General features: G+C 41.4%; 1 protein-coding gene across 1 annotated transcript in view; it reads right to left on the reverse strand.

Annotated features, from left to right (window-relative positions):
- Positions 1-509: 509 nt before the first annotated feature.
- Positions 510-20,766, reverse strand: part of COL1A1 (collagen type I alpha 1 chain) — a 50,685-nt gene continuing 30,428 nt past the window's right edge. Inside the window, exons 34-51 of the mRNA XM_054992279.1 lie at positions 19,379-19,432; positions 19,216-19,269; positions 18,092-18,199; positions 17,950-18,003; positions 16,926-16,979; positions 15,371-15,532; positions 14,457-14,564; positions 12,461-12,568; positions 11,800-11,853; positions 11,544-11,651; positions 9,997-10,050; positions 9,629-9,736; positions 7,186-7,239; positions 6,001-6,108; positions 5,618-5,900; positions 4,636-4,823; positions 3,410-3,652; positions 510-2,376 (exon numbers count right to left, since the gene is read on the reverse strand). Of these exons, the coding sequence (XP_054848254.1) occupies positions 2,230-2,376; positions 3,410-3,652; positions 4,636-4,823; positions 5,618-5,900; positions 6,001-6,108; positions 7,186-7,239; positions 9,629-9,736; positions 9,997-10,050; positions 11,544-11,651; positions 11,800-11,853; positions 12,461-12,568; positions 14,457-14,564; positions 15,371-15,532; positions 16,926-16,979; positions 17,950-18,003; positions 18,092-18,199; positions 19,216-19,269; positions 19,379-19,432 (2,049 nt within the window). The 3' untranslated portion in view covers positions 510-2,229. The remainder of the gene's footprint in view (positions 2,377-3,409; positions 3,653-4,635; positions 4,824-5,617; positions 5,901-6,000; positions 6,109-7,185; positions 7,240-9,628; positions 9,737-9,996; positions 10,051-11,543; positions 11,652-11,799; positions 11,854-12,460; positions 12,569-14,456; positions 14,565-15,370; positions 15,533-16,925; positions 16,980-17,949; positions 18,004-18,091; positions 18,200-19,215; positions 19,270-19,378; positions 19,433-20,766) is intronic.

Below are 20,766 nucleotides of genomic sequence, written 5' to 3' on the forward strand. Positions count from 1 at the left end.
CCTGTAGCTGCACAGCAGAATAGTTCATGTGGAGCAGCAAAAATGGGGAAAGAACTTCCTCCCAGCACTGTTTTGGCATGGGAAAAGATTTGGGAGGAAGCACTCCTTCATCCTGCAGCAGCACTCCAAGCCCACTTGGATTCTCCATTATTTTTTTAAAAAACATTCCATGCAGCTACTGTGTGGCTTCGGGGAACCGAAGTGGGTCTGTGGAACCTGAACCCGACTCTTTAAAAAACATGCACACACAAATGTGTAGTTTGGTTCTTAGAGGAAGTTAGATTTCTTTTCTACAGAAAATCCTCAGCAGTCTCACAAGCCTACAGTTCCATAAATTACTTGGGAGAAGGCCAAAATTGTTAACAACACAGAATTTTTGGTTTACATTTGAAATGTAGACAAATCTGATAAAGTGTAGGAAACCCTTCCCTGTCCCCCCTCTTCCCGCCATCACCCCATCACCCCATCACGCCTGCCTGGCATGACAGAAAAGTCTGAAGAACAACTGGTGTATTTGGATCATTTCACATGCTTTATTTCAGCAGTCAAAATAATTAAAAACATCTCAAATTATTATACATATACAAAATAGGTACAGAATCTTCGGTCGCTCACACTCCCTAGAAAATCTGCTTCTTGTTAAAGAGTGGGATGGGTTTGCTTGAATGGTAAACCCACCGAAAGACAGGGGAAAAGTCAAGATGAGAGCAAGGTTGAGGAGTAGAGAAAAAAACAATGAATGGGAAGGAAAGAATGAGCATGTCAGCCGTGAGTAAGGACCACAGAAAAACAAGAGAGACTTGGCACAAAAGTTTATGGATGCAGAAGGGGAGAGATCGCAAAAGAAAAAGCCATGGTGGTGGAAAAGAATCGAATGAATGGGGAAAAGAGAAGACAAAAGAGAATCCACCTGCTTTACAACAGAAAGACAGAAATTGCTCAGACCTTGATCCCGACTTGTAGCAATGTTTGATTTTCTTTTCATCCTGGATTTTTTTCTTTGCTTCTTAAAAAAATAGCACCTTTTGAAAATTCACAAGTATATTTGGGCAGCAAGGCATCGGATTTGCTTTCCCCTTCCCAATAGTCTCAATACTATATAGCACCAAACAGCCCCTCTTAATAACCTCCGCTTGAGGAGAGGTTTCTTTAGGTTATCACCTCAAAAAAATAATCCCTTGGGACCTGCAAATTATTAACATAGCAGACTAAAAAGAAAAAATATAATAAAATACACAATTAGCACCTTTATCTAAACCTGGAACCCAGCCCAACTTCCCACCATGCAACCTGGCGCTAGCATTAAAAAAAACCCCAAACTACCCCAAAGTACTTGAATATGACAATGGTGAGGTAGCCGTCCATACAACAATAATATACATTTAACATTACATTTTCTCTGCTTTCTGGTATTACTGGTCATTTTTTTCCCTTTAGTTGTTCATCGACAAAACATTTGTAGCTCTTAAACACATTTTCCCCTATTTTCTTAGCTCTCTCAGAGAGTCAGGCACTTTTATTACCTATTCTTTGTCCAAACAGGATCCTATTTTGGAAACAACTAAATGCCACACGTGTATTTGGACTTGTTGCCGACTGAACAAAACAGAAAAAAATGCACATTTCAGATGGTTGAAAGACTCTTTTCAGTGGTATTCCTTCATGTAAAAAAAAAACACACACACAACTCTGTATAAAGTTACTGGCAGAGAAAGGTGGCTTGTGGGTAAATTTGGGGAATTTTTTTTCCAACTCCAGGTTTTGGAGCGGTGGGAGGATTTTTAATAGAGTTGTAAAGGTCAGGTTCAGCTACCTGTTTAGCATTGTTCTTGTTGCTGGAAACAACAGATATTTCAAAATGGGTTGTTGGATTTCAGGTGTTGCTTGGTTTGTTATATATGTATTTTTGGAATGTGCAAATAATGGTCCCAAGATATTACTTGATTTTTTGTTTGTTTTTTAAAAAAAGATAAAATCAAACCATTCTGTCTTCGGGGATTTTAATTTAAAAAAAAGTCAAGCAAGTGGATGCACTTCCTTAATTATTTTTGAAAAGTCATTTATTTTTATTTTTTTGGTTTAATGCTTTTTTTGTTTTTTTTAACGGAAACGAAAATAGTTTTAGAGATGATGGATAGAAAAAGACACAAATTCAAGTCCATGTGAAATTTCCTTCTTTTTTGGCTGTTTTTTATTTTATTTTTTAAACTGTCAGGTTTCCTTTGGGGTTTACAAGAAGCAGACTGGTCCAATCTCAAGGCCGAATTCCTGGTCTGGGGCACCAATGTCCATAGGAGCCACATCAATGATGGGCAACCGGGAAGTTTTTGATGTCTTGTATTCAATGATTGTCTTTCCCCAGCTGCCGGTATGACTCTGCAGAGGAAGGGAAAACAAGAAGAAATTAAAATTTGGTATAAGGCCTATCATACTTCTGTGTTAGAATAGCCCCTGTCTAAATTTTCCCACTTTGGCCAGTTATGTTCCTAACCAACGATTCCATCTTCTTGGCACTTCTCTATCTTGGTTGCCATTGATTCTACATTTGACAAGAGACTGAGGCATTCTACATATTTCTAGCAGGTTTTCAGAGGAGCAACATTACTCCAGTATTAAGAATTCTGAGAATTAATGCCAACAGAAAAGAAAACAGGCAGAATCAGTGCAAGAAGTTGGAGAAATTGCCGTGGTCCATATGAGAGAACAGAACCTAGGTCCATAGGGTTAGAGGAAGCCAGCATGCAAGGACAAGGAACAGTACAATTTGCCCATATGTCCCTGTTTCTTGAGAAATCTTGAGTCCCAATAGTCTCCTAGACTAGCCTTATGGTTGAATGGCATCATGCTAGCCTTCTAAAATATTCCTTAGGTTAGGGCCAAAGTTCAGAATGCACCTTGAAAATTAAATAATCAAAACAATGTCCCTGATCCAAACAATGAAAGCAAACAGAAGATTATAAAGATTCTATTATATCCATGGATAAGTAGGTTATGGCATATGGAAATCCCTTTTCAAGGGATCCCGCTTTCCATTTAAACAAACATCTGACACACCTGCTGTGAGACATGTTTCTTCATACAGATTACATTTGCTGGATTGGAGTCTGGAGTCTGCAGCCCTTACTCGTGCACTGACACCTGCCTAGTTCTGCTTTCCCAGTCCCTCATTCTACCTTTATAAGCTCTTTTATGTTGACTCCCTTCTCAGATATCAACTGTACTTCCAGAGTATCAATAAAAGTCTTAGCAGAAGATACAGAGAAAACAGGGTAAAGCTCTCTATCAGTAAAACAATGTAACCCATTTTAAGATTTCTGTCTGAGAATTAAAAAGCCATTAGACCCCTCTACTCCTGGACTTGGTACAGGCTGTACAGGCTGGCCTTTCCACTCAAGGCCCAAAGACTCACCGTGCAACCATCCACAGTGACTCCATAGGTGAAGCGGCTGTTGCCCTCTGCTCTGATTTCAATCTCATTGGAGCCTTGGAGGAGCAGAGCTTTCTTCAGGTTGCCAGTTTGTTGGTCCATGTAAGCCACACTATTCTTGCAGTGGTAGGTGATGTTCTGGGAGGCTTCAGTAGACATCAAGCGCAAGAATGTCAGTTGAATGGCAACATCAGCTGGGTTGGATCCCTCACCACCATATTCAAACTGCCAAAGAAAGCAGAAATTTGTCAGTGCGCTCAAGTCATCACCTTTCAAAAACTACCTCTTTTAGAAATCCCTGTGCTATAACCAGAAAGCGACTTAACCTCTATCTTTCTTTCCATGCAAAGAGTGCCCTTCTAGTTATGGAGGAAAAAAATCTTGAGCCTTGGGCAAAGCCCAAGTAATCACAAATTGTTTTATGAAGCCAGAATCCAACCAGTAGTAAACACAACCAGTAGAACACAAGAGATGCAAAGAGAGATGGAGAGATGTATACATCTTCATCTCTTGAACAGGGCTCAAGTACCAAGTATAGCTCCTTCAAGCTGGCCCTAACCCCTCTTAGCTGGTGACCTCAATATGGCATCTGGATATTGGCCTATTTTTGCTTTTGAAAAAAAATGTCCTTTCTAAAAGTCATGGAGTTGGAATTGATTTCACAGAGCATCAAGCCCAATATGCTTGTTCAACTGGAAATGAAACAAATTTGTTAACTGTAATCTATAATGATGGAGATCTTTGAGAATAATAAGGCAGGGTATAACCTTAACAGACCTTCCAGATACTCTTCCTGTCCTTTGGATCAAATCTACCTAACCAAAGCCAATCAAATCTTTGCTGAAATAACTTTTGAAGACTCCCCCACTGATGAAGATGCAGTAGGGAGCAGATCTGGATGCCTTACTTTCCTTGAGGGTTTTCCTAGATCTCATGAATGCTATTAAGATGTTCATTTTCAATCTTCTCTTTCCCAAGCTAAATAGATTCCAGCCATGCAAACAAATCCTCTTGCTTGCCTCTTCTGTCTGTGGCACCCACACATAATCCTGAATGAACTCATACAAGTCCCAGCTCAGGAGATGGACCTGAATAAACCTGACTATGAAGGAACTCTCATTATTCCTATCGCATGGCATAAACTTGGTAGTCCCAGCTCAAATTACTCATAGTTTAATCTTCTCTCTCTCATTGGGTCATGATCTCACCTGGAAGCCATCAGTCATTGCTTCACCAAACCAGATGTGTTTCTTCTCCTTGTTATTGCTGTTGTACCAATTCTTCTGGGAGATGGTGGTCTGTGTTGGGTAGACGCAAGTCTCTCCAGTCTCCATGTTACAGTAGACCTTGATGGCATCCAGGTTGCAGCCTTGGTTGGGGTCAATCCAGTACTCGCCTAACGAGGAAGGATGAATGAAGGTGATGACAGGGAAATACATAATGGAGTTGGAAAGCTCACACTGCAAAAGGAAGTTTGCCCTCTGTACACTCTCCTGTCCCACAGATGCCCCTATGCTTGTGGTTCCCAGGTGTTGACACAGTAGCCTCACCAGTTCAAGAAAATAAATCTTTGAAGCCTCACCAAATGCCAACCAAAGAGGGCAACAGATAAAACAAAAAAGGTACAGAACTATATGGACCCACAGTGTGCTGGGGAATGCCAGAGCAAAAGAAAAAAGTAACATATTGTAAAAAGTGGTGATTAAAACAAGAAGTGGCAATCTGAACAGGGTATTTTTGTTTGGCAGGGCCAGTGGGGAAGATTTGGGAAAGCTTGAATGACCTGGTCAGGCAGTTCTCTGTAGCTTTCCTGGAATCTGTAAAATGCAGACCCCATTGCTGAGAGTTGCCTCTAATACTTCCACATGACTCAAGCAATCCATTTTTGGAAGCAGACTCCAAGAGCAGATATGAATCACTGGCCAGTTGGGTCTCATAGGGAAATTCTTTGGGGTTTTTTGCCCTGACTCAAAAACTATAAATTCAAAAACTTTTTTTAAAAAAAGCTGGTTGCAGAGACAGGCCCAAGATGAGGAGAACTATCAATAATGGAAGAAGAGAGGTGAGAAGATTGATGCACGAGAAGAAAACAATCCATTTTGGCAACACAGGACAGAAATGGTCCAGAAGAGAGGATTATTAAAAGAAACACAAATCTGACACCTCAGAATTGGCTTTGTTGGCACTCACCACTCTTCCAGTCTCCATGGCACATCTTCAGGTCGCGGCAAGTACGGGCTGGGTTCTTCCGGGTTCCTTCGGGGCTACGGATGTTCTCAATCTGCTGGGTTAGACTCTTGAGAGTGGTGTCGACTTCCAGGTCACGGTCACGCATCACATTGGCATCATCAGCTCTGTAGTAACGGCCACCATCATGAGCTTTCTCCTGAGGAGGCTGGGGCAGGAAGCTGAAATCAAAGCCACCGCTAGGTGGGCCTGGAGGGCCAGGGGGACCAGGAGGACCAGCAGGACCCTGTATAAGAAGAAGAAGAAGAATGAGAATTGACCACAAAGTTCTCCTCTACCCAACTCATGGCAGTTGTGAGACTCCCACAATTGGAGGGAATGCTTACAGCAGGGCCAACATCACCAGTACGACCACGGGGACCAGGTGGGCCAATAGGACCAGGGAGGCCATTCAAACCATCTTTGCCAGCAGCACCAGCAGAGCCAGGTGGACCCTGTCAAGAAGAGAGCGCACAAATGCATTGTTATATATAATATGTCTACAAGAGACACATATTAAAGAGCAAAACTTTAAATTTCTTAAAAATGGACAATTAGGAAAAGAATTTTTGGCTTCTGCAAAACAGAAGAAAAGAGGGATTGTGATATATGTAAAGGAAGAACTGGATCCAAAATTAATTTTTAAAGACAAAGATGGAAGATATTTGGCGGTAGAAATAATGTTGAATTTTAAAAAGACTTTGGTTTTAGGAATTTATGCGCCTAACGGAGCTAAAGATGATTTTTACAAGGAGTTAATTCAAAAATTAGACCAATACTCCTATGACCAAATTTTAATGACTGGAGACTTTAATGGAGTTGTTAATCTGCAGTTAGACAGACAGTCAAAGTCAGCTCAAATGAAAACAGGGAAGTTACCAAAATCTTTTTTTGAGCTGACAGGGCAAGAAAATTTGGAAGATATATGGAGAAAATGGAATCCTAAAATAAAAGATTTTACGTTTTATTCTGCAAGACATCAGTCCTTTTCAAGAATTGATATGATTTACAGTTAAATTCTATTAATTTGTTCCCTATTGAAGTGGCTGATATGAACAAACAAAGCTGCCTTATACTGAGTCAGACTCTTGGTCTATCAAGGTCAGTATCGTTTACTTTGACTGGCAGCAGTTCTGGAGGACCTCAGGTAGAAGTCTTTCACATTACCTGTTACATGATCTTATTAACTGGATGTGCCATGGATTGAACCTGGAATTTTCTACATGCAAAGCAATTGATCTGTAACTGAACCATGGCCTCTCCATGTGACAGGCTATGTTTGAACTACAGGTTCACCTTTGAGTTATTATTAGAGTTGGGAAATTTCTGGAAATTTGGAGGTGGAGCCTGGGAGGGGAGGGACTTCAGCAGGGTATAATATCATAGAGTCCAGCCTCCAAAGCAGTTATTTTATCCAGGAAAACTGCAGACGAGATCAGCTGTAATTTTAGAAGATCTCCAGGCCTGTCCTGGGGGTTGACAACATAGTTATTATATTGTCTCCAATGAAGTGGCCAAACAATCATACTTACTCTAGGGCCAGCGGGTCCAGAAGCACCAGAAGGACCTTGTTCACCGGGAGAACCCTAAATAAGAGAAGATATAAATGTTAATTCAATTCGATATTTATTTACCTTGGTACATCAAATTTTTGAAGAACATATGAGAAAACTATTGTTGCATTTAAATTAGTGAAGTGGTTCACTGAAACTCAGTGAAGGCAGTTGATAATCAGGCCCATATGGTTTGTAAAGTTTCTTGATGGCCCACTGTACTATGAACCTAGCACATACTGAGGCTTCATAATAACCCCAAAATGGGAGAGTGTTTGGAGAGGTATTGGTCATTGTTTGCTGAATGAAAACTTTTAGGTTTCTGGACCTTGGAGAGCAAGGGCAGGTAGACAATGGAAGTAAATGCGTGCAACTTATTCATACATAAAACATACCATACATTTTACAACTTCTAGGTAAAACATTTGCATTTCGGAGCAAAGAGAAATTAAAAAGGAGATCTAGGCAGTTCTAATGTCTGGGCGCAAATGTTATTAATCTGTTCATACTGTGTGGTTGCCAGCTCTAAGTTGGGAATTCCTGGAGATTTTGGAGTGGAGCCTGGAGAACGCAGGGTTTGGGGAAAGGGAAGAACTTCAGCAAGATATAACTCAATAGAGTCTACCTTCCATTTTCTCCAGGTGAACTTATCTCTGTGGCCTGGAGATCAGTTGTAATTCCAGGAGATCTCCAGACCAGCCACTACTTGGAGGCTGGCAACCCTACGCCCATCTGAAAAAGTAATTGAGTGTGTTGTACTGTCAAGAGTCACTGAAGAAATGATGGCAACCGAACAGCTGTAGTTTTTAGTTTTTACTTTTCTGTTAAAGTGGTGGACTGAAGCCTGCCTCATTATTGTCTGGTCAGGAAATCCACTGAACAATATATGCTGATGGAGGCTTGAGGCCTACTCCATCTGCTCAGCTGCAGCAGGACAAACTCTAGAATCCTACATGAGATTATTTTTTGTTTGCCTTAGCATTATGAAAAACTGAGAGAAACTGGAGAAATTTGGGAAATAATATGCTATAATATTTAAGAACTTCAAAAGATGGACTGGTGTGATGATTAGCTAATTAACTGTAGTTGCACATTAAAGGCTGTAGGCCAAGAAGTTCCCAGCCCTTAGGACTCTTCTTGAAGCTGCTGCCATGCAGGTTACATACATGTGCAGGCTTCTTGATTAGATTTCATCAAAAAAGATGGCATTTCTTTGTAGAAATTAACGGTTGTTTTTGTTTATTAAACATATATTTAATAAATAATAATATAGTAATAATAGTAATAATAATATGACAAACGTCAATTTAGTCTAGCATTCTGTTTCCCACAGTGAATGGTCAACTGCCTCTGAGGGGATTACAGGCATGGGGATGGCCACATTCTATTGTATATTCCCAGTGGCTGATATTCAGAGGTGAACTACACACATGGGGGCTCCATTTATATATCATGCCTTTTGATAAGCTTCTCCTTCATAAACTAGTCTAATCTTTATTTTTATAAATTAGTAAGTCATCACTGTATTGTGGCATATTTTTAATTTGGCACAGGGAAATTGTCAGGTGAAGAATTACTTTTCCTTTTTTCATCCTCACTGAAATTTTGCAATATGTATTTTGTGGGTAGGGGATCAATTAATTAGTCGTTCACAATTCTCTTCAACTTCAAAGTATAAAAAATGAAGGAGTAGAAATAAAACCAATGGTCTGATTTAGAAAAAGGCTGTCAGTTGCTGGTTTGGGCTTACTAGATCATGAGAGCGCAGCTCATGCCTCCCTGAGGGCATTTAATGTTTTTCTTTCCCTTACAGAGGCCAGAAGTGATGTCACAATGCCATTGAAGAGGGGCCCCTCACACCAATAAGTCTCCCAATACAGAAGCAGATGCTTCCAAGAGGGTACTCCCGAGGTACGTTCCTTGGTCTTCCAGACTGAGAGGAATGAGAAACTCTGTGGCCAAGTGGAGGATGCACTGCCGTTGCGTGCTTGGCCAGGATAAGCACAGCACATTTCTAGATAGTTAGCTGGTAGGGAGGGGCATGAAACCCCCCTCCTCCTTTTTTTCTCCTGCTCCATTCAATACCCTTTGGATTTTATCTCCATTACTCAAGCAGGTGCCAGGAAACACACTGCTGGATGCCATGTTGGGTATCAAAGAGTTAGGCTATTACAAAACCTTTTGTAATCATTAAGGCTTTTATTTTTAGTTATTTATTTTGTATTCCCTTGCACAGGAAAACCATTTTGAGCTTTCTTCCTTCTCCCACCAATTCTTGAAACAGCCTAGGAGAATCACGATCAGAGGAGGTTGAATGAATCAACCATCTGCTGGCCATTTTATGGGAATGGAAAGGACTGTGAAAAGCTTTGGGCTGTGTGACACAAAGGCCTACTCTAGGCTCCAAAGGCAAGATACTTACAGGGGGACCAGGAGGACCCTGGAGACCAGAGAAACCTCTGTGACCCTTCATGCCTCTTTCACCATGTTCACCAGTTTCACCTTTGTCACCACGAGGGCCTGCAGGTCCCTGGAAACAGAAAGAAAGAAAGATTTCACTTTGTGGGATTCGTTTTAAAAATTACTGATGGGCCAGTCTACATAGCTGTAGACATAAGCTCAAAATGTTTAAATATTTGGTTAATGAATACTCAAGAAATTTCAGTCAATTATCACAAAATGGCAGCCATCTTGAAATGGCTGAATATCAATGATAACACTAATTTAATTATATTTTTGTAAAAAAAAAAAGAAAAGAAAGAAAGACCAGTTTTTTAACCCCGAACTTACCGAAGGGCCACGAGCACCAGCAGGACCGGCAGGACCAGCAGGACCAGCAGGGCCCTAGAGGGGTGGGAAGAGGGAGAAGAGAAGGATATAAATATGCATGGTTAAAATCTTCATAGGGTGCTTGGTATGCAGTACATTTCTTTAGGATCTCAGTGTTTATAAAGAAGCCTGATCACAGCAAACAGGAAACCTGAGTCTTACACATGCCTCACTTTGTACGGTTGGGAAATTTCTTGAGATTTGAGGTTGGAATCCGGGTAGGGGAGAGTTTGGAGAGGGGAGAGACCACCTTCCAAAGCAGCCATTTTCTCCACAGGAATTTGTCTCTGTCATCTGGAGATCAGTTATAATTCCGTGAGATCTCCAAACCCTACCTAGATGTTGGCAATCCTACTTCTTCAAACAGTGGGCTGCTTCGAGGGCAGCATTGACTTGGGTTTGGTTTTCTTTGGAAGACAGTCTAGAGCATTGGAGACTTATAGTATTTTTGTAAAGTTTGCTTTATTTACAAATATCCCTGCAGAGCAGCAGATCTGACACTTCATGAGATTCTAAAGAGAGCGAGCCTGCAAATCTCCAGATACTTTAGCCAGCTCCAGTAGTGTTCATCAGCTTCTCTCTGTGTACATTTGAGCTTCTAAAGTGGCACTTCTTTTTCACACTGACACTCCCCTCCTCCCTCCCTCCAGCCAGGCAGAAAGTTTACCACTTCCAAACCTTAATGGACACTTGAACAAAACTGCTTCCTTACATTCAAGGCCCTTTGAGGAGATATCTACAGTCATGGAGACACATGTATCCAACTACACAGTTCTGCAGACTTACAGTGAAACCTTGAGCATATCTGTTCAGAAGTAAGACCAATTATATTCAATGGGACTTATTCCCAAGAAAATGTTCTTAAGATCATGCCTTAATGGCAGAAGTCTTTGGAACGGCAGGTGGCAATTTCCACTGATTTCTCTCTCTCACTGCACACCTCTACTTTTCCTGTTATGTTGTTCTTGAACGTCCAGTGACCAGCAGAAATAAAATTGGGGGAGTGGAATGTAAACATATTTAAAATTGCAAATGAGTGACTTCTTAATTCTGATTCAAGCGTATTAAGGCTGGCAAAACAATAAAACAAGTTCTCTCTGCCCCATGTTCCTTCAATATACTCTTATAGTTCAAGTGAACTATACTCTTATGGTTCAAGTGATGGTTTTATGAAACCATGATGGATGTCATTCTAAATTAATTAGAGTGAAGCAGATGGGCATGATCTTGCCTGCACACCTTCAGTGAACATGCACTCAGAAGAAGGAGTGGCATATCTGCCCTTTTAATCCCATGTGATTTGGCCTTGATCACTGTGAAATGCAGAAGCTGTGTGATCAGAAATATGCACATATGTTTGCTTTTTCAGAGAATGGAAACTCCCAGATTCAGTGATGTGGAACAAGAGACTATGATGTTCAGTTTGTGGCAAAGCAGAGGTCAAAGTGGAGGAGGATTCTGAAAATTTAATTTAATATTTTAGCGGAATTAAAGAAATGATCACTTACACTCTCACCACGGTCTCCATTCTTGCCAGCAGGGCCAACAGGGCCAGGAGCACCAGGGGCACCAGGAGCACCAGGGGGACCAGATGGGCCAGTTTCACCACGATCACCCTGTTCGAGAAAGGAAAATGAGGAAGAGAAGCAAAGATCAGATCCACTGAGAGGTTAGCTTTTAGGACAAAAGTGTATCATAATGCTATCTTCATGGGGTACCAATCAGTTCTTGATACAAGCTGCAGCCCTGTATGTTATAACTTACCTTAGGACCAGCAGAACCATCACGTCCAGGAGCACCTTCTGCACCAGGAGCACCCTATGGGGCAAGCAGAGAGGGAGATATCATGAAAGAGCAGAATATATATTTTAATTATCAATGAATGATTTAGAATGTTGCACTGAGCATTTAAAAAAATCAAGATTCTGCAACTGAAATATATAGCCTTTATGAAATCATAAAGCTGCCTTGGTCTTTCTAGCTCAATATGATCAACACTGACTCGCAGCAGCTCTCTAGGTTTTGTTTTTTTAAATCTGGAGATTGATCCTGGGATCTCCTGCACATTAAGGAGATGCTTTGCCATTGAGCTATGATCCCTTATGAAGCTGCCACATTCTGAATGATCAATAGTCTGCCTTTTCTGATAACATCTACTCTGATTGGCAGCAGATCTCCAACATCTCAGGAACATTCTTTCCCAGTCCCGCTGTCTGTATTTTAACTGGAGATACTAAGGACTGAACCTAGGACCTTCTGCATGCTTAGCTTGCACTCTTCCACTGAGCCATGGCTCTTCCTAAAATTGCATCATTTTGTATGGATAATATTTGTGATTAATGGCAATAGATTCTGATGCTACGGAGGCTCCCAAAAGAAGAATGAGCACAACAGGAGACGTAGAAAGATAAATATGAAGACATACCTCACGACCAGCTTCACCAGGGGGTCCAGCCAATCCAGGTGGCCCTGCTGGGCCAGGAGGACCACGTTCTCCAGAAACTCCAGATGGGCCTTGTTTACCAGGTTCACCCTGAGAAGATCAGACCAGAAAGAACTCAGTTTGAGATGAGGAATGACAAAGAAATGCGGTTGGATCTGGTCAGCTTTTTTGCCCAACTTCATCCAGTTCTCCTCCTTACTACAGCCTCCATCCACATTGTCCGTGCAGGTCCTTTCCAATGATCCTCAGCATAACCTTTTTGGTGGCCAAAAGGGACCCCCTTCCTCCCTTTTTGGCCAGCAGAAAAGTTGGGTAGATCCAACCCAGAGAGAAAATGGAAATCGTACATACACCAGTTAACTAAAGTTCAACAAAGAGAAAGAAGGAGCCTTATTCAGACAGAATTTAAATGATGTTCTAGTCCTCTGGCAAGTAACCAGTTCAAAGTTTAGGGTATGGGATCAAGTTGAGAGCAGAGGGACAATCATTTCTATGTAACTATATTGCTATGGAGAGTGGTACAGCATTGTGGAAGAATCTCTTATATTAGGTGTTGATAACACAAGGGCACGTCTCGGATATAATTTCTGTAGAGATCTTGGGTGCTTTGTAAATCTTACAGAACAGTTCTGTATAGAGTTTGTAAAAGTCTGGTTGCTTCAAGATAGTAATAATTGAGAAAATTTGCTCTATATCTCAAAATTTTGGTGAAATTTCAAAAAGTTGATTTGTTTTGGAATTTAATTTTTAAAGAACTTTTAAAAAATTCAATCTTGTCTTACTGATAAATCCTTAAAGCAATAATGTTATGTTTTTCATCTGCCAATTCATCACTTTAAATTCTACTTTTTCCCTTCCCACACTCTGAAGCCAGCTATATCCACAATCGGGAAAATTTTAAAGTATATCCCGATTAGGAGAACATACATTCTAGATTTTGAAGTTAAATTTGATCCGGAAGACTTTGCTTGATTTTTTTCCTCAACACAAATTTCTTTCATCTCTAGTTTGCATAGCTTTAGGACTAACTGTATTATGAGGCATTGGATGGTTCTGTAAATTAGAATTCCACAAATTGGTGGGCTTCTAGGGTACTGTTAGGATTGCAAACCAAGATAACCCTTAAAATACATTTTTTTTTTGTCAATTTTGCTTTGAATGCCAAGCAAAAGGCACAGATGAAATGCAAGCAGATGAATGCTACCACATCTTGTGGGAGGTTCTGTCTCTAGGACTCCATTTCATATGAAATATTGTTCCTTAGAGATGATAAGAAATATTTTTAATTGTGGTTGGAAACAGCAGCCTTAATGGATCTCTGTTTAGATTTCTCAAATATTAATGGGAAAAGGAGGACTGTGCATTGAATTCCAGAATTCTGTTTTTAGTCCCTTGGTATTTTGTCGAGGAAATAATCCCTGGTCTAGGCAGATATATATTAGCAGGTGAAATATTGATAGCATGTTGCTTCTTAATTTCTGTATTTCCTATCCTTCTTTTCAACCACAAAGCCTGTCACCAAAAAGGACCAAAACTGGTGTCTGAGTAACACTGTCATTGAGGAGCAAAAGGTCTCTCATTGAGTCTTGAAGTGTAATTCTAATTACACAGAAATGTTCCATTTATTTCAACCGAGTTATTTCTGTGTAAAAATATTTAAGGCCAGTGTGGTAGACATACAACCCCTATGCAAGAATCCCAGAGAAACTCTCCTTTGCTGCATCTTCCCCTGTTCCTTTGGCAAACTCCAAAGTTCATATGAGACTGAAGAGCTCTCCTAATGGACTCTGAAAACCTCTTTTGCCCCTTGGGCTTACAGCCCTCAAGTATAAATTAATCCAGATCTCAACATATACCTTCGCCCCCCCCCCCCCCAGTGCAAGAAAATCTCCCTCTTTCCTTTGAGGATCAAAAATCCAATCCATAAAGCTCAGGATGAAACTGGATGCAGAGGAGTTATAAGAGCTGAAATACTCACAGAGGGTCCAGGAAGACCAGGGAAACCTCTCTCGCCTCTTTGTCCAGGGAGACCAACCATACCACGGTTGCCAGCAATACCTTGTGGGCCAGGAGTACCAGGTGCACCCTGAAAAGGGGAAAGGAAAGAGACTTGAATGAGAGGTCAACAGGAAACTGTTCTGATAGGAGGGACAGCCTCCATTCTCCAAGAGACATGTTAAATCTGGAAAAAGAAGCATACCATTGGTGTGTATTTTTATGATCCACAAACAGGATAGGAAACAATTTTTTTTGAAAGGTTTGTAGGAAAGAGAAAGACAGTTGGTTGTCCTGAATCCTCCTTCATTGATACTCAATCAGCATCTTTTCTGAATCTTTCTACCCATGTCCTTCCTAAAGGAATCCAGATCCTGTTGTTTTTGGGTAGGGGTAAAATGTGATTCCTCCCATTCTGTGTTAAGGATCATTTTAAAACATATTTATATTTTCCACATTTCAAAAACCAAAAACAACTAATGAACATAATTAATGTGAGCATATGTAAGATGGGCAACAATTTTTAACTAGTCATTCCAAATGTGTTCATTTAATTTGAAACATGCATAATTCCTGTGGATATACATGACCGTAAAGATCTGCATCTTTATGGTTGCTAATTGCCAGATTCCCCACAGACAGACAGAGCCTTTGGCCCCTTTCCCGTTGGAGGATGTTATAACTGACACCTATAAAACAGTGTGTCATCATCCCAAAGAGGCGGGGCATTTTAAAAAGCAATGTAAGACGGAAGGGTTATTTAAACTAATTCGTATTGTATCAGGTGCTAATAGGGAGCTGTTACGGGATGTCAAAGGAAGACTCCACAATGGGGGTATCCCTAGAGTGGGTCAAGCTGCCCTTCTAAGAGAGAAGTAGATTGCAGAATGTACTTACAGCTGGTCCATCAGAACCAGGAGATCCCTTCTCACCAGCAGGCCCAGGTGCGCCAGCAGGCCCAGGTTCACCAGAGCGGCCAGCAGGTCCAGTCTCACCACGGGGTCCTTTGCTTCCTTCCTTTCCAACAGGGCCTGGTGGACCGGGAAGGCCAGTGTTACCCTTTTGGAAAAGGAACAGGAAAAAAACCAAGTCAGTGACTCTTACAATTACTGAGAAGATGCACAGAATCCTCTTCCTCTGGAGGGTCTTTTGGAAAGGTCCCCCGGATGGGTTGAAATTCTGCTCAGGGTGCAACTGGAAATGGGAAGGGTTCTTCTTCCAGGTGATGCTGGATGGTAGTTTTTAGTCAGGAGGGATGACATGGATGATGGTGGTCAGCTCATTGTAACATTGGCCATTTTCTAAGCAGTGTGAAAGTGGCCTGTCACAGTTTTCCTCAACACATTCTGGGAATTTGGTGAATTTGTTGAGAATTTTCTCTCATAACAAGTCCCTAGCTCTCTCCAAACTACAATATCGAGAGTTCCTTGGGAAGAAGACATAACCATTATTCAGTTAAAGTCTATAGAATGGTTATGCCCAGAGGCCCTTCCTTTTCATTCCCTTGAATCCTACTGAAGTTGAATTCCTATTAAATAGCATTGTTAAAAGGAATTTTATTTATCCATTTTCCCTTGAAATCTAACAATCCGTATCTCTTCTTTTTAGTAATTTGGAGTCTATTTCTGATCAGCTGCATTTTGATCAAAGAAAAATATAAAGAGAAATGGAACAGGAAGGGAGGGTCTGCAGAATTTCAGAATTTCACTCTGCAGATAGTTAGCGGCAGGCAAACTCTGTAGCAGATCTTCTCAAACCTTCCTGTCTTCCTGCTAGAACACCACTCTATGTCGTGCAGCATAAAACAGCTTTAAGAACTGAAGTTACAAAAGGTGCATTGATTTCTCTTTGAAGGTAAATGAAAGAGAAATCCCGCCTTTAAAGGAGAAAAAAGAATAAGAGGAAGCAATGGCTATATAGTGAATTTCAGAAAAAGAAATTTCCCTCCCATACTGTAACGCTACTACTAAATTGATGACTCATCTACTGTCCTATACTGGAAATTTGGAAGTAGCTACATTTTAAATTCTGGAACATTTTAATTTCTGTTTTTATATATGTGAGTTGCAGTGATGAACTCAAACTTTGAGGCAACAATCAAATCACCACTCTGAGATTTTAAACGGTGTGCTATTACCCATGAAGGCCAGCCTTTGCTACCAGATCTCAAGATTCTTGCTAAAACTTGGAAATCTGGATATCAAGTTTGTAAATTTTGAATTAAAAACTTGAAAATTCATATCTGAACTGCTTCACCATTATTATCGCATCTGCATCTCTTCCTCCTTACAGTTACCATTTCTGCTCTGCTGAGAGGGGCATACAGATTTTCTTGCGGGATCTTAGAAACCTTGCAGAGCATCAACACACCAGCCATCAAAGAGCTATGCAGTAACCTTCCAAATTATTGCCAAGAATAAAATTAACGTGTTGTGTGTGGGGGAGTACTTACAGATGGACCAGGGGGTCCAACTCTTCCAGCAGCTCCGGGGAATCCTGTTGCGCCCTGTAAAAGGAATTGGGGGAGATGGTTCAATTTCAACAACTTTTTTTTCTGTAAAGTGGATCTGTGTTTCTATCTAACAGTGATGACCTACCAAGGGGAATGTTGCAACGATTCTGAATTGAGTTCATATTCTTCTGAGCTGAGGCTTGGCAAATCTAAACCTAGGCATCTCCTTGCAATGCCATGACTTTTCCTGCAAAAGATGCTCTCCCAGCACTTCTAGTGCCTTAGTGCTGCTAAAGTTCTACAGGGATATGCAGATATACAGAAGTAAAATCTCAGTCTTCTGGGGAGCATCATATATATTGCATTGCCCAGCTTGAATTATGTGGTCCAAATGATCTGCAATCAATTAGACAGGATTTCCTGGTAGGAAATTTTGCTCATATCTGATGAGATTAATGCCAGTGAGCATTCAAAAGCAGTACCAGGCTTTTCCCTGCCTGGCTTTCAGGCTATTAAAGACTTCTTGTCCTGGAGGAGAGGCTAATACATTCACTCAGCAGCAGAGACTAATATTAGGAAAGTATGTGGAGAGAGAGGGGCAATATAATTTGATTATTTTATTATAAACTGCTCTCAGCAACAAGGAAAAATGATACAGAAATACAGTAACTAACTACAACAACTAACATGAGATCTTTTCCTAACCATGAAGTAGCAAGTCCCCTGAGGACACGGATTAAACATTTTGGAACAGTTGGAAAGAGCTTTGTGCTATTCCTCTAACACAGACTGTAACTTCTTTGGCAGGGATTGCATCTCTCCTGCGATGTGTACAGCACCCAGCACACTTAGCTGCTGCTGAGAGTTATAACAATCTCCATCCTGACCAAAGTTCATTTTAACTAGGATAAATACGTAAGATATTCTTGGGACCTACATGCCCTGAGTTCTTGGCTAACGTGTGATATTTTGAATGTGTGGCTTGATTTGCAGCTAGCTTAATAAAGCAGAAAAAAGCACTTACAGGGGGTCCAGCATTTCCACGAGCACCTTTGGGTCCAGGAGCACCGACAGCACCCTGCAACAGGTACAAAGAAGACAGCATTAGCTAAAGGCTGCGATGAGGGTTCAAATAATTGGTTAGGAAACTCTGATGGGCCACTTACAGCGGGTCCGGGAGGTCCGGTAGCTCCAGCAGGGCCAGGGGAACCAGCATCACCTTTAGCACCAGCATCACCAGTTTCACCTTTAGCACCAGGTTGTCCATCAACACCCTGCAGAGGTGAGCAGGAACAAATAATGAGGAACAGATGGCTGAAAAGAGCAAGCTAGATAGACCTTAATATGGTGTCTTTCTCTATGTCCACCACGTATATCTGCCTAAGCTAAATTACTGAACCACAAGAGGCCAGATCATGTGATTTCTGATGATTCCTCCTCCATAGTTCTGTTGACCAGTCAGATGTGAAGGGATGAATCATAAGTTTGTCTGTTCAAGCTAGGGGGGAAGCAGTGCACATGGGGCAAAGGAGGTTTGATGATGACATAACTTCCAAATATTAGAGAGGCTGCACTGATTCACCTCACCATTGATTACATAATGGGATCGCTCCTTTGTGCTTTTATGGATGTTTTGGACATGGGAGACCCAATTTCAAACCCCAGCCCCCAGCTATGAATTCATTGGGTAGCTTTGCAGCAAATTATTATCTCTCGTCTTGACTAACCACACAAAGCTACTGGGAGGTCAGTCAAGATGAGATGTGCAAAACTATCACCAAAGAAACTAGCCCAAGTTAATTTTTCTATTACACTTTGGGATCTTGTAACTCTCTTCTGAGGTGCTCAAGTCCAGGCTGCAATTGGCCCAGTCTTGAAAATATTCCAAAATTTGAGGATGATGACTTGCTGTCTGTTGGTTCAAGCATCCATGAAACTGGACCAAAATGGCAAAAGCCATTGAAAAAAACACTTAGTTTGGCTTTGGCCCATTAAGTGTGTCCTGATTCTATGCTCACACAATTGTTGTAGCTGGAATGGAGAAAGAGGAAATAGATACATCCAAACAGGGGCATTTTGTTTGTGCTATTACTGGTGTTAACTGAACAATCACAGTACCAATTTCATTTTAATTTTTCCTGATGTCAATAATGTAATCCATTTTGTGTGTTTGGGAGCCAATCCCGTTCAATTTCATATCCACAAAATGGAAGGTTCACCTACTATCCATCTTTTCCCATACATGCGGACAGACAATTCACTGAGAACTTAAATCTGCCATTGTACTTACAGGGGGGCCAGCGAATCCAGCAGGTCCAGCAGGGCCTGGTTCACCACGATCTCCCTGGAAAAGAGAAGAGGGAGACTCATGTGATCAACATGGCCAACAATGAGAGGGAGGGCCAAGGAAGGAAGAGAGGAAGAAAGGTGTCTCAAAGGGGAAAAGTACTTACGGGAGCACCACGAGCGCCAGTGGGGCCAGCAGGACCAGCAGGGCCACCTTCACCCTGGGGAAGAATGAAAACAAAAGACAACGTCAAACTCCAGAGAGCCAGGAGAGATCACCAAATATAATGCCAATCTTAAAAAGGCACAAAATCCCAGGATTCATCCAGACAGCAGCTTCCCATAAGTTAATCACATTCTATATAAAGTAGATAATTTTTAAAGACCTACTCTGGTAAAGTACATATGATGAAGTACAGACTTTGGAAAATTTGTTGTTGATTGTGAATGCTTCTTTTCCAATTGACATACATTGTAGCATTCCAAATATTTAAATTCAAAGTGTAGATTTTTTAAAATTGCCTTCATATCATGCTTGAGATCCATTGAGTGAAAGCCAAAGTTTTGCTCCCATTTACAGTAGTTGAAGTTGGAAGGGCAAAACTGACTTGAGAGAGCGAATCTGAGGATTGTGCATAAAGCAGACTGAGTGAGAAGTTCTGTTTGGAAAGGAGAGGTGGAATCCTGGCTATGCCCGATGCAGTGTAATTCATATGCACCAGTGACCTCTAGAACTCTGCCTTTCAGATCAGCTTGTTTGTAACCTTTGGCAAAGGATCTGAGCATACCCTCTCAAATACTACATATAAGGTTGGGCTGGGGATTCCTTTGTCTCGATAGTTGGAGACTGGTGATCTACGAGACAATCTGTAGACAAATCTGCCCAGATCACCTGCTGGTTCACCACGTTCACCTATGCCCTTCTGGATATCAAAAGGAGTCTTTTAGCACCAGTTCTCCTTCTCGTGTCTTGAATATGTCCACCAGTATACATCCACCATGTAAAGGTAAAAAGGCAAAGGTAGTCCCCCTGTGCAAGCACTGAGTCATTACTGACCCATGGGGGGACGTCACATCACGACGTTTTCTTGGTAGACTTTTGTTACGGGGTGGTTTGCCATTGCCTTCCCCAGTCGACTACACTTTACACCCAGGAAACTGGGTACTCATTTTACCGACCTCGAAAGGATGGAAGGCTGAGTCAACCTTGAGCCGGCTACCTGAACCCAGCTTCCACCAGGATTGAACTCAGGCTGTGAGCAGAGCTTGGGTGGCAGTACTGCAGCTTACCACACTGCGCCACAGGGCAAATACATCTACCATGTATGGAAGGCAAACTGGTCTGGGTCTTTCAACCTCAGCCAGTAACAGGGCAAGCAAGTAAGATGGAAAAGGAAGAAGGTTGGCATCTCACACTAGTGTCTAACCCCAGATTGTCCCACTGGTTAATTTAGTTGTCAGCCACTACTTTAATTTGAAAACTGAGCAGTGCCAAAGGTCTTTCTGGACATATTAGGGAAGGGCCTGATACAGACTCACATTCCATTGGACTTTT

Source organism: Eublepharis macularius, chromosome 12, assembly GCF_028583425.1.
Source record: "Eublepharis macularius isolate TG4126 chromosome 12, MPM_Emac_v1.0, whole genome shotgun sequence".
NCBI lineage: Eukaryota > Metazoa > Chordata > Lepidosauria > Squamata > Eublepharidae > Eublepharis > Eublepharis macularius.